Here is a 13,482-nt window from a genome sequence, read left to right as displayed (position 1 = left end):
CAGGGTTACATACACAACACAGCTGACACAGGTAAACACACAACACAGCTGACACAGGGAAACACACAACACAGCTGACACAGGCAAACACACAACACAGCTGACACAGGCAAACACACAACACAGCTGACACAGGCAAACACACAACACAGCTGACACAGGGAAACACACAACACAACTGACACAGGGAAACACAACACAGCTGACACGGGTAAACACAACACTGCTGACACGGGGGAATACACAACACAGCTGACACGGGGAGACACAACACAGCTGACACAGGGAAACACACAACACAGCTGACACAGGGAAACACACAACACAGCTGACACAGGGAAACACACAACACAGCTGACACAGGGAAACACACAACACAGCGGACACAGGTATACACAACACAGCTGAGACAGGGAAACACACAACACAGCTGACACAGGGAAACACAACACAGCTGACACAGGGAAACACAACACAGCTGACACAGGGAAACACACAACACAGCTGACACAGGGAAACACACAACACAGCTGACACAGGGAAACACAACACAGCTGACACAGGGAAACACAACACAGCTGACACAGGGAAACACAACACAGCTGACACAGGGAAACAACACAGCTGACACAGGGAAACACACAACACAGCTGACACAGGGAAACACACAACACAGCTGACACAGGTAAACACACAACACAGCTGACACAGGGAAACACAACACAGCTGACAGAGGGAAACACACAACACAGCTGACACAGGCAAACACACAACACAGCTGACACAGGCAAACACACAACACAGCTGACACAGGTAAACACACAACAGAGCTGACACAGGGAAACACAACACAGCTGACAGAGGGAAACACACAACACAGCTGACAGAGGGAAACAACACAGCTGACACAGGGAAACACACAACACAGCTGACACAGGGAAACACACAACACAGCTGACACAGGGAAACACACAACACAGCTGATACAGGGAAACACACAACACAGCTAACACAGGGAAACACACAACACAGCTGACACAGGGAAACACAACACAGCTGACAGAGGGAAACACACAACACAGCTGACACAGGCAAACACACAACACAGCTGACACAGGCAAACACACAACACAGCTGACACAGGTAAACACACAACACAGCTGACACAGGGAAACACACAACACAGCTGACACAGGCAAACACACAACACAGCTGACACAGGCAAACACACAACACAGCTGACACAGGGAAACACAACACAGCTGACAGAGGGAAACACACAACACAGCTGACAGAGGGAAACACAACACAGCTGACACAGGGAAACACACAACACAGCTGATACAGGGAAACACACAACACAGCTGACACAGGGAAACACACAACACAGCTGACACAGGGAAACACACAACACAGCTGACACAGGTAAACACACGACACAGCTGATACAGGCAAACACACGACACAGCTGACACAGGGAAACACAGCTGACACAGGGAAACACAACACAGCTGACACAGGTAAACACACGACACAGCTGACACAGGGAAACACAAAACAGCTGACACAGGGAAACACACGACACACAGCTGACACAGGTAAACACACGACACAGCTGACACAGGTAAACACACAACACAGCTGACACAGGTAAACACACGACACACAGCTGACACAGGTAAACACACAACACAGCTGACACAGGGAAACACAACACAGCTGACACAGGGAAACACACAACACAGCTGACACAGGGAAACACACAACACAGCTGACACAGGGAAACACACAACACAGCTGACACAGGGAAACACACAACACAGCTGACACAGGGAAACACACAACACAGCTGACACAGCTGACACAGGGAAACACACAACACAGCTGACACAGGTAAACACACAACACAGCTGACACAGGGAAACACACAACACAGCTGACACAGGTAAACACACGACACAGCTGACACAGGGAAACACACAACACAGCTGACACAGGGAAACACACGACACACAGCTGACACAGGTAAACACACGACACAGCTGACACAGGTAAACACACAACACAGCTGACACAGGTAAACACACGTGCTAGAAGAGTTTTTGTTTTGTTTGTTTCTGGTCCCGCTTCGGATTCCACGATGCCATCAAGCGGTATCTCTGGTTGTAATCAGTCCTTCACTGACCAATCAGCGTTCATTAGCAGAATGCTAGCGTGTTATGGGCAACAATAACTCAACCTGTAAGAAATCGAAAGGACAAAAGTACTCGTTCATTCAACTTTCGACCTATAACCCATGTTGAATTTGCAAAACCTACAATCAAATCTGAGATTTCTCAACGGCAATCGGGTGAAAGAGACAAATTTAGCCGTCTAGCCCCATACATTCCCATTCATTTTGCACTCACCTGCGAGCGCCCCCAGTGGAATTCTGGTGGAACTACAACCAAAATTCGGTACAATAGGACTTAATAGGGAGTGCCAAGGTTCTCCGTAGACGGGCTCTGGTATGACTAAAAGTTCAGCGGTCTAGCTCATCAATGTCAAAATGATTAAAGAAGTGAATGAATGCCTGGTAAAATGTAAGTAGATAAACATTTAATATTTCACTGTTTTAGAAACTTTTACAATAGAAACAGTATCCGGTGACACAAATTACTCTAAATAAAGTTTCAAATAACTTTTTTTTATTTATTTATTAAATTTCACCTTTTTGAATTGAAAATATGCTATAATTTCCTTGATTCATTTAGAGAGAATGCATGCATTATTAAAAATAAAATATTATTTTCAAAAAGTTACAATTATTTCACTAATACAATAAGCCTTTCTTTTTCTTTATTCCCTTAAATCGCTTTTATAATTAATTCCTTTAAATGAAAATACCCAATTTTAGGTTGGGCTAAAGCCCTGAATGCTCTGTAAATATCGTGAGATGGCAATCAATCGATGTTAACATTTTATGTTGGAATATAAATTCTATTTTGACTTGTTTTACATGCAGCGTATTCAATTCACATTTATTTGTACAGTTTTTCACAATACATATACATATATATGAAACAATACAAGTTTCAAAGCAGCTTTACAGAAAGTATGTGTCTACATTACAATTTAGAGGGATCTGTTATCAGATGTGACTGTGTCCAAGTTATCTATGTCAGAAATGTACAGTTCTAAGATAATAAATCATGCTGTTATTAGCTAACATAATATATTAATTTAAAGAAGGAAACAAATTGCTAATTAAAGTAATTATTACAAGTTGTGAAAATTCAAAGAATATGTTGTATTGGTACATGTATGATGCTAAAACATTTGACTGGTGGAGTGGAGTGTTCCTTATTACCAGAGTTTATTTTCAAAAGTTCAGCTTCCAAAGACTGTGATCTAACTAAGCCTATGCTGAAAATAATGTCATTTAAATTAATAGACTGGTGTGCCAAAAGTGACATTAAGAGTCTTCACCTAGAAAGAATTAAGCAAGAGTCTTGTGACAAAAATTATTATAGGACATTATAGCCATAAAAAAAAACATAGTACTTGGATACTTAAGTACATTTGAAGGCAAATAATTTTTTACTTTTACTCAAGTGAATGTTTAAAGGCAGCACTTCTACTTTTACTTGAGGAATATTTTACCTTGGGTATCTGTATTTTAACTCAAGTACATGGTATGTGTACTTCGTCCACCACTGATTACTCCATCTACCTGTTTCTATGGCTAAACTTCTACTTTTACTTGAGTAATATTTAACCTAGGGTATCTGTACTTTAACTCAAGTACATGGTATGTGTACTTCGTCCACCACTGATTACTCCATCTACCTGTTTCTATGGCTAAACAGTCCCCTGAGCATCTGAACAAGAACAAAGATCGTAGAATATAGTTGTTTTATGCATTCTTGTAATCACAAGTAAATGGAAGCAGGCACAACTGTGTTGTCTTTTTGTGTGAAATGAGTCACTGTAGGCCGTATATTTCATCAACTGTATTTGTTTGATGCTACCCGGAATCTATGCATTCACCACAGACTTTACACCAGCATCAACTCTTCTTCGTTTGGATCACCCTTGTAGATTTTATTTTATTTTTTCCTTTTTTTTTTTTTTTTTTTTCAACTATTTTTGTCTGAGTTATTCGCTACGATGAGACTGTGGTTGCGACTGAACTGACTTTGAACTGATGTTTTTTGTGCACAGATCAATCTTTGGATTACAGGTTCCTTATATTTATTACACCCACATTATCATTATGTTCCCATATTATCAGTTTTTGTTTCTGTGTGGTCATTTTATGGACTAAGTTGATAGTGAAGGACTCTTTGGAGCTGGTTTTTGGTGATTGTGTCATAGGCCTATTGTTGATTTCTGGTGTGGTTGTATTTCTCATTTAAAAAAAAAATTGGTATGCATTTGTTTTGAACTGATGTTTGGCAAATATACTTATTTTTAAGTATACCTTATACCTTATTTTTTGTGTTTAATTTTGTCTTTAAAGCTAGGGTAGGTAGGATTTTTCTAAAAAAAAAACCATTCCAAATTTGTTAAACTGTCTTTATATACCAGTACATAATTAAAATGTAAGTACTCTGAAAAAGAGAATATAAAAATCGAGTGACTGTAGACCTTTTAATCTGCAATAAACACAGCTCATTATTTCCATTCACTCCCACCCCCTCCCTTCTGAGCTCCTTCCAAAGCCACGCCCCCAAAACACATGAACGCGCAACGCCAAACGCTCAGGCTCAGCTGGAAGACGCATTTATTACCTGAGACGAGTGGAGAGGAAGGAGCGCAGTACATACAGTGACATCATGTCAGAATCACATGTAATAAAATACCTAACTTTATCACTATGAATATAAACAAATAAGATTTCTTTTAGTACTCACTATCAAGCTAGCATATCGATACTGGTAAAGTTTGATTCGGTAACGAGCTATATTTATAGGTAACGAGCTATATTTATAAGGCAAAACTAAAAACAGGTTGCATTGATACACGTTTTTCCATTACCATCAGTTACACTGTGATGAAGGTGAATTTCGTGTAAGATTCATAACATATACGGTGTTTTGCATGTAAGAGTTTCCATGATGAAAACATTGTTGACTCTAATGAAGACTAACGTCCGAGTCTGGAGACAAGTACCGCATCGTCGGTTCGAGGACAGGTCCGGGGTCGACGGCGAAGCAGAGGAGGTCGTTCAAGAGTGCGGGCAGGGTCCGAGGAAGTAGTTTTTGCCTTGTTTGCCTTCGCTGACTGCATATGCAGGTGCTTTGAGCTGAATATTTCCGGGAACGGTGACATGTGATGAGCGCACGCAGTGGGGCGCGGGCACGAGACATGAAGGCATCTGATTGGTTCTTTACACTCGGACCGAGTGGCAGTGATTGGTCAGAGTTTTTACTGTCCTGCAGCTGCTACAGAGGTCTGATTGTTTACATTCCTTTTTCATACACATAATGTATTGACTACTCTCAGGATGGAAGGACCATTTCACCCAGTATAAAAAAAAGTGTTTCTGAACAGGATTACCTACCCTAGCTTTAATTTGAAGTATTACAATGGAAAGCTGGAAATATCCATCAATGGCGGGGAAAGAGTTAATAGAGAGTCATGAACAAAATATTACAATAATAGATTACCACAAATTAAAGAGGTAAAAGTTATGCAAGTTGCTATAAGTAATAGAATAGAACAGAGATAATAGAACTGAGACAAGCATTAATATAGTTAATTTGACAGATAAACCTCACATAGAAAGATCTAGTTAGTTCTATCTCTCCATCCAGACATTAATGCTGTACCTCAGATCAGTTGATTTCACTGGTTTGTCCAGAACGGTCACTCTTCATGGACACACAGCTGGACTCTGAGTTTCATCTCTGACTGCTGAATCGACTTATAATAGAATACAGTTAATCATTCATATAGAAGATTTAATGTGGATTGGCAATAGATTAAAGACAGCATATGGAATGTATAATCTGCAACTCTAAATGAAAATGAAAACATGATTAACCATTTTTTTACTGAAAGGTGTCCATAGATTATGAATTCAAATTTAAAAAATAGATTTTCATTTAACATTTAAAAGTGGCGATTCATCATTGCTTTTAAAAAAAAGAAATGAAAGACAATAGATGATTTAATTGTGAATGTTACTATAATCAAAGGCATATGAATATGTTTAGTGGGCTGAATTACTCACATTAAGTCATTAAATAAATATATTATATGGAGATGTAGTAGAGCGTTTGCAGTATAAATGTCACTTCTGTAGAAATGAAGTCAAATCAAACCTTTATTTATAAAGCGCTTTTTACAATACAGATATTTTCAGAGCAGCTTTACCGTGATAACAGGAAAATAATGCAACAAAGTTTGTTCCTGCTGTACAACAGATCTAGAAGAAAATACTGTCATAGTCCAGCGTAAGTTCAGTGTTGATTCATTTCTGTTGTAAAAAGGTTAATACTTTAGTTCATTTTTCAATACAGCCACTCTGGAGAAAACAGTGATGTCATCGTCCAGCTCAGTTCAGTTCTCATATAATGTCGTCAATGTGGATCAATAATATTGTTGAATATTAAGTGTCTCCAACTAAGCAAGCCAGAGGCGACAGTGGCAGGAACTCAAACTCCATCAGTGACAGAACGGAGAAGAAAACCTTGGCAGAAACCAGACTTCGTAGCTTAGTTCTCCTCTGACCAACGAACGAACAGTGTATGATTATGATTCAGGCATTACAGGTCAGAGGTCAGATTAGATCTGAACATTCAGAATATATATCCAGTTTCATCTGGTTGAAGGTTTCCTTGTTTGACTTTGGATGAAGGATTGGATCGTTCTGTAAGTTACACACATGTGTGTGTGATGATCACTGTGGGTTTGAGTCTGTTGATTCTGTTGAATGTGATTGTGTCTGTAGAGGCTCTTTATTCTCCATCAGCTGATCCAGAGAAGGTCAGACTAACATCTAGAACCTGTAAGTTAAACACAGAGGGCCCTATTTTATCAATCTGAAACACAAGTATCAAGCGCGAAACGCAAGTAACTTTGTGGGTTGTTGCTATTATACCGGCGGGATAAATGACTCTTGCGCCCGACGCAAATCTAAAATGTGTTGGTCTGAAGTAGCTTCATTATTCATAGGTGTGGTTTGGGCATAACGTGAAATAAACCAATCAGAGCGTCATCTCACATTCCCTTTAAGAGCAGGCGCGCTTGTTCCATGGCGGATTGCTATTATAACGGCAGATTTGCCAGACGCACACCAGGAGCGGTTCACAGCTGAAAAGACCGATGTTCTCGTCAGGGCCATAAAACACAGAGAAGTGATATTGGGGATGGAGAAACACATCCAAATTAGCTTCGGTTAAACAGGCGTATAATAATTTGGGTAAATGTGTAAGCTAGATTTATGTCTATTTTTTCACATCTTCATGGACACAAAAATGATTTCCCTTGTGTGTTTTATAATATTATTTATATTTTTATAGATATATAATATTTATAATAGTGTGTTATGTAATATAATGGGCGGCAGTGGCTCAGTGGTTCATGTAGGTTGTCTACAAACCGGAAGGTTGGTGGAAGGTCCCCGGTTCCACCTGACCAAGTGTCGAGGTGTCCATGAGCAAGACACCTAACCCCAGCTGCTCCTGACGAGCTGGATAGCGCCTTGCATGGCTGACACCACCGTCGGTGTATGAATGAGTGAGTGAATGGGTGAATGTGAGGCTATGTAAAGCGCTTTGGTGGCCATAGGTCTGTGAAAGCGTTATATAAATGCAGTCCATTTACCATAAAATTTTTCCTTGTAATAATGTATGATTTGCAAAAATGAAAACTGCTGCTTCTGTGTAGATGAGAAAATCCAAGTGTATGCGCGTTGTGCACATGCTATATTGATTATGGCCAAGCATGCGGCCTTAAAATAGCATATGAATAACATGCGCAACGCGCCACTGACTTTAGACTAGGTTTTCCTGGTCAGTGGTGGAATTGTTTTTCTAAACCTGCAAAATAGCATCAGGGAACATTTGCGCTGGAACACGCCTCCTCTTTTCGCTGCACCGCCCCCGGGAGCGCAAGTTGATTCACTAGTTTACTGACGTGCGTCTGTGGAGGGAAAAGTCTGCTGTGCGCGGGTGCAAAATAGGAATGATACATGCGTCGGTATACAAAGTCAATTGCGCTGGGTGCAAGTTAGGGCCCAGACAGTCAAATAAGTGAATTATTGAATTATCCACTTTAATAATAATAATTTGTTACAATTATATAGCGCTTTTCTAGGTACTCAAAGCGCTTTACATGGAAAAGGGGGGTTGGGGGGGGGGGGGGGTTCTACTCAACCACCACTAATGTGCAAAATCCACCTGGATGATAAACTAGAAGAAATTACTTGGATGATTAAGTGAGAGATTACAATACTATGATATGTGATTGTATTTCTCATTTAAAAAAAAAAATGGTATGCATTTGTTTTGAACTGTTGTTTGGCGAATATACTTGGATGTGGTTCCCCCTTATTTTTTGTGTTTCATTTTGTCTTTAATTTGAAGTGTTACAATGGAAAGCTGGAAATGTCCATCAATGGCGGGGAAAGAGTTAATAGAGAGTCATGAACAAAATATTACAATAATAGATTAGCACAAATTAAAGAGGTAAAAGTTATGCGAGTTGCTATAAGTAATAGAATAGAACAGAGATAATAGAATTGAGACAACCATTAATATAGTTAATTTGACAGATAAACCTCACATAGAAAGATCTAGTTAGTTCTTTCTATCTAAACATTCAGATTTGGATTTTTCTTCTAAGTCACCATAAATGATGACCCTTGACCCTTATCTATAATCATGTATGACTGTCCTCTTTCTGTCACTGGGTCAGTTTTATTTATGATAAAGAAACTAGCGTATTTACCATTATCTTTTATTGCAATTGACATTCTCTCAAAATTCATAATTTAGCAATAAAAAGATAATAATTAAAGCAAAATATTTAATTTTTGAAATAAAAAAAACTTGAAAATATTTAATTGTTGCTATAAACTATTATAAAAAAAAACATGAATCACTCTTTTTAAACATATATAAAGTGTAGGGCTGGGTATCGATTCAGATGTTACAATTCGATTCGATTTCGATTCGCAAGCTCTCAAATCGATTCGATTTCGATTCTCGATTCGATTTTCGATTTCGATTCTCGATTCGATTTTTCGATTTCGATTCTGAATTAGATTTCGATTCGACTCAATGAATATTTAATACAAATCCTAAAAGTGAAAAGTGAATATAAGTTTTCAAGTGTTTAATTAATAAAAAGAAATTAAGAGCCACAAACCTGTATATTAAACTCTTTTTAGGTACACTTGGGTACATTAAAACAGAACCCAACTCTATATTTCAAATGCATACAATGAATAGACAGGATTTTGATGCAAGATGAAAAATTGATGCTGAAAATTGGACAAGTCAGAACAGTCGCATGTCTTGATCAAACAGGTTAACAATCCTCACATAAACCCATATAAAAACATTGCATAAAATTTTGATCTGTGCCCTTCCTGTCTAACAGCTAGGCCATATACATAAATTGAATAAAGTTATCAAACAGTCTGTGCTGCATTAATTATGATAACTCTATTCTGGGCTGTCTTGTGCGCACGCACGATATCATCGCAAGTTTTTCTGTGTCACAGTCAGGACATTCACAGGCAGCGAGATCTATTTTGTCTTGTCGCGTATGAATGAAAGCATTTGCATGAATAAGAGCGGGATCATATAACACTAGCCAAAGGATGACAAAAAAATAACAGATGCTGCATTGCGTTAAAAGCCCAAATTTGTTTATTTCATACAAAATCGCAGCATTTTGCGTCATATAGCCTAATTGCGTATAGGCTTGACATCGCGATTGTGATATGATTAAACGTGCAGCACTAATTGAGGTTATTTTATAGATAAAACTAACATAAAATCTCACAGCATTAGCTATAAAATTGAGTTTGCAAGCCTATATGAACAGTGGAGGAAAACTAATTCTTGGGTAATAGATAAATAAAGATGGAAAAAAATCGATTCTTGGCGTTTGAGAATCGATTTTGAATCGACCACATTTTAAAAAACGATTAATCAAAAAATAGTTTTTTTTTGCCCAGCCCTAATAAAGTGTGTAATTCACCATCACAAGGAAAGTAAAATAAGAAGACACTTAATTAACTTTCAATTAAAATATGAACAGTTTTAATCATCACTACTCACCAAAGCGTCTCCAGTTTATAATGTGGATCCTCCTTCAGATCAGAGAGCAGCTTCACATCTGAGTCTCTTAGTTTATTACATTGAGGATCCTGCAGTAGATCAGAAATCTGCTTGACTCCTGAATCTCCTACTTTATTCCATGTCAGATCCAGTTCTCTCAGGTGTGAGGGGTTTGATCTCAGAGCTGAAGCCAGAGCAGCACAACCTTCACCTGTAACACCACAATCCCTCAACCTGTAGAGAACAATGACACTCTTCAGTCTCTCAGTTCAGGATCACCAGCGGTGAAGTATCCTTTTAATACTGTAAAATGATGTAAGACACATTGGGAAGAATGTGTTTGAAACTAAAAGCAACATTCCCATTAGTAATTTCTCATTAGATTTTTTTTTGTATGGCAATCATTATTTACTGTAGCATTAAAATAGAGGACTATGTTGGGACATTGTATACAATCTTACCCCAGTATCTCCAGTTTACAGTGAGGATCCTGCAGTAGATCAGAAAGCTGCTTGACTCCAGAATCTCCAACTTTATTCCATGTCAGACTCAGTTTTCTCAGGTGTGAGGGGTTTGATCTCAGAGCTGAAGTCAAAGCAGCACAACCTTCACCTGTAAAACCACAATCCCACAACCTGTAGAGAACAATGACACTCTTCAGTCTCTCAGTTCAGGATCTACAGCTCAGATAAACAGAACTTCATAACTAGAAAATGAGCATTAACTCGTTTTTTAGGCAAGTACCCAGAAATCATCAACATATCTGTACATGAACATGGTTGTCATATCTTTACATCATCCAGTCATGTTTAATCTATCACTAATATTGTAAAATAATGCAAGACACAATGGAAAGAATATAATGAAAATAAAAGCAACATTCCCACTAGAAATTTCACAGTAGATACAGTGAGGAAAATAAATATTTGAACACCCTGCTATTTTGCAAGTTCTCCCACTTAGAAATCATGGAGGGGTCTGAAATTGTCATCGTATGTGCATGTCCACTGTGAGAGACATAATCAAAAAAAAAAAAAAAATCCAGAAATCACAATGTATGATTTTTTAACTATTTATTTGTATGATACAGCTGCAAATAAGTATTTGAACACCTGAGAAAATCAATGTTAATATTTGGTACAGTAGCCTTTGTTTGCAATTACAGAGGTCAAACGTTTCCTGTAGTTTTTCACCAGGTTTGCACACACTGCAGGAGGGATTTTGGCCCACTCCTCCACACAGATCTTCTCTAGATCAGTCAGGTTTCTGGGCTGTCGCTGAGAAACACGGAGTTTGAGCTCCCTCCAAAGATTCTCTATTGGGTTTAGGTCTGGAGACTGGCTAGGCCACGCCAGAACCTTGATATGCTTCTTACAGAGACACTTCTTGGTTATCCTGGCTGTGTGCTTCGGGTCATTGTCATGTTGGAAGACCCAGCCTCGACCCATCTTCAATGCTCTAACTGAGGGAAGGAGGTTGTTCCCCAAAATCTCGCAATACATGGCCCTGGTCATCCTCTCCTTAATACAGTGCAGCCGCCCTGTCCCATGTGCAGAAAAACACCCCCAAAGCATGATGCTACCACCCCCATGCTTCACAGTAGGGATGGTGTTCTTGGGATGGTACTCATCATTCTTCTTCCTCCAAACACGTTTAGTGGAATTATGACCAAAAAGTTCTATTTTGGTCTCATCTGACCACATGACTTTCTCCCATGACTCCTCTGGATCATCCAAATGGTCATTGGCAAACTTAAGACGGGCCTTGACATGTGCTGGTTTAAGCAGGGGAACCTTCCGTGCCATGCATGATTTCAAACCATGACGTCTTAGTGTATTACCAACAGTAACCTTGGAAATGGTGGTCCCAGCTCTTTTCAGGTCATTGACCAGCTCCTCCCGTGTAGTTCTGGGCTACTTTCTCACCTTTCTTAGGATCATTGAGACCCCACGAGGTGAGATCTTACATGGAGCCCCAGTCCGAGGGAAATTGACAGTCATGTTTAGCTTCTTCCATTTTCTAATGATTGCTCCAACAGTGGACCTTTTTTCACCAAGCTGCTTGGCAATTTCCCCGTAGCCCTTTCCAGCCTTGTGGAGGTATACAATTTTGTCTCTAGTGTCTTTGGACAGCTCTTTGGTCTTGGCCATGTTAGTAGTTGGATTCTTACTGATTGTATGGGGTGGACAGGTGTCTTTATGCAGCTAACGACCTCAAACAGGTGCATCTAATTTAGGATAATAAATGGAGTGGAGGTGGACATTTTAAAGGCAGACTAACAGGTCTTTGAGGGTCAGAATTATAGCTGATAGACAAGTCTTCAAATACTTATTTGCAGCTGTATCATACAAATAAATAGTTAAAAAATCATATATTGTGATTTCTTATGTCTCTCACTGTGGACATGCACCTACGATGACAATTTCAGACCCCTTCATGATTTCCAAGTGGGAGAACTTGCAAAATAGCAGGGTGTTCAAATACTTATTTTCCTCACTGTATATATATATATTTTTTTGTATGGCAATCATTATTGATCATTAAAATAGAGGACTATGTTGGGACATTTTATAAAATCTTACTTGAGTATCTCCAGTTTACAGTGAGGATCCTGCAGTAGATCAGAAAGCTGCTTGACTCCAGAATCTCCTACTATATTTAATCTATCATTAATATTGTAAAATAATGTAAAACACATTGGAAAGAATCTAATGAAAATGAATTTTAATTCACAGTAGATTTAAAAAAATTTTGGTGTAAATTTGTTTGTATGGTGTAACGATTGGCCTTAATCAAAATGACCTAGACATCAGAAAACCTTCCCCCTCTCCCCTGTTGTCATCGTCCCTAAAACCAGTTCTCTTCAAAGGCCGTTATCACCTCAGCTCCACTGAACGATCTCAGCAAGAGACTGTGTCTACAAGCCTCAAAGACAACACAGGAGACACTAGCCATTTGGTTAAAGACTATTAAAGACTATAGAGACAAACTCCAATACACAAAGGACATTTACTCCATTCTTACCCACAAACTTTTCCCAAATGTTTTTAGTATTTCTCCTGTGTTTTATGCATGTCTTTATGTTTTATTAGCCTAGTTATGATTCTTTAATTATGTTAGAGTAACTTCCAATGTTGATATCCAAAGATGATGCATCACTGCTTTAGGCCCAATACCAATTCTATTTTATACCCTATATTTTTTA

General features: G+C 38.8%; 2 protein-coding genes across 2 annotated transcripts in view; both read right to left on the bottom strand.

Moving 5' to 3' along the window:
- LOC308697154 (uncharacterized protein) overlaps positions 1-13,482 on the bottom strand; it is a 190,591-nt gene that overhangs the window by 45,671 nt on the left and 131,438 nt on the right. The window lies entirely within an intron of this gene.
- The window catches only part of LOC308697125 (uncharacterized protein), a 450,215-nt gene continuing 442,662 nt past the window's right edge, over positions 5,930-13,482 (bottom strand). Inside the window, exons 25-27 of the mRNA XM_081376238.1 lie at positions 10,739-10,912; positions 10,278-10,511; positions 5,930-6,992 (exon numbers count right to left, since the gene is read on the bottom strand). Coding sequence (XP_081232364.1) covers positions 6,986-6,992; positions 10,278-10,511; positions 10,739-10,912 — 415 coding nt within the window. The 3' untranslated portion in view covers positions 5,930-6,985. The remainder of the gene's footprint in view (positions 6,993-10,277; positions 10,512-10,738; positions 10,913-13,482) is intronic.

The sequence above is a fragment of the Scardinius erythrophthalmus genome (genome assembly GCF_964197995.2).
Source record: "Scardinius erythrophthalmus genome assembly, chromosome: 10".
Classification (NCBI taxonomy): Eukaryota; Metazoa; Chordata; class Actinopteri; order Cypriniformes; family Leuciscidae; genus Scardinius; species Scardinius erythrophthalmus.
This window is presented reverse-complemented; position numbering and strand designations above follow the sequence as displayed.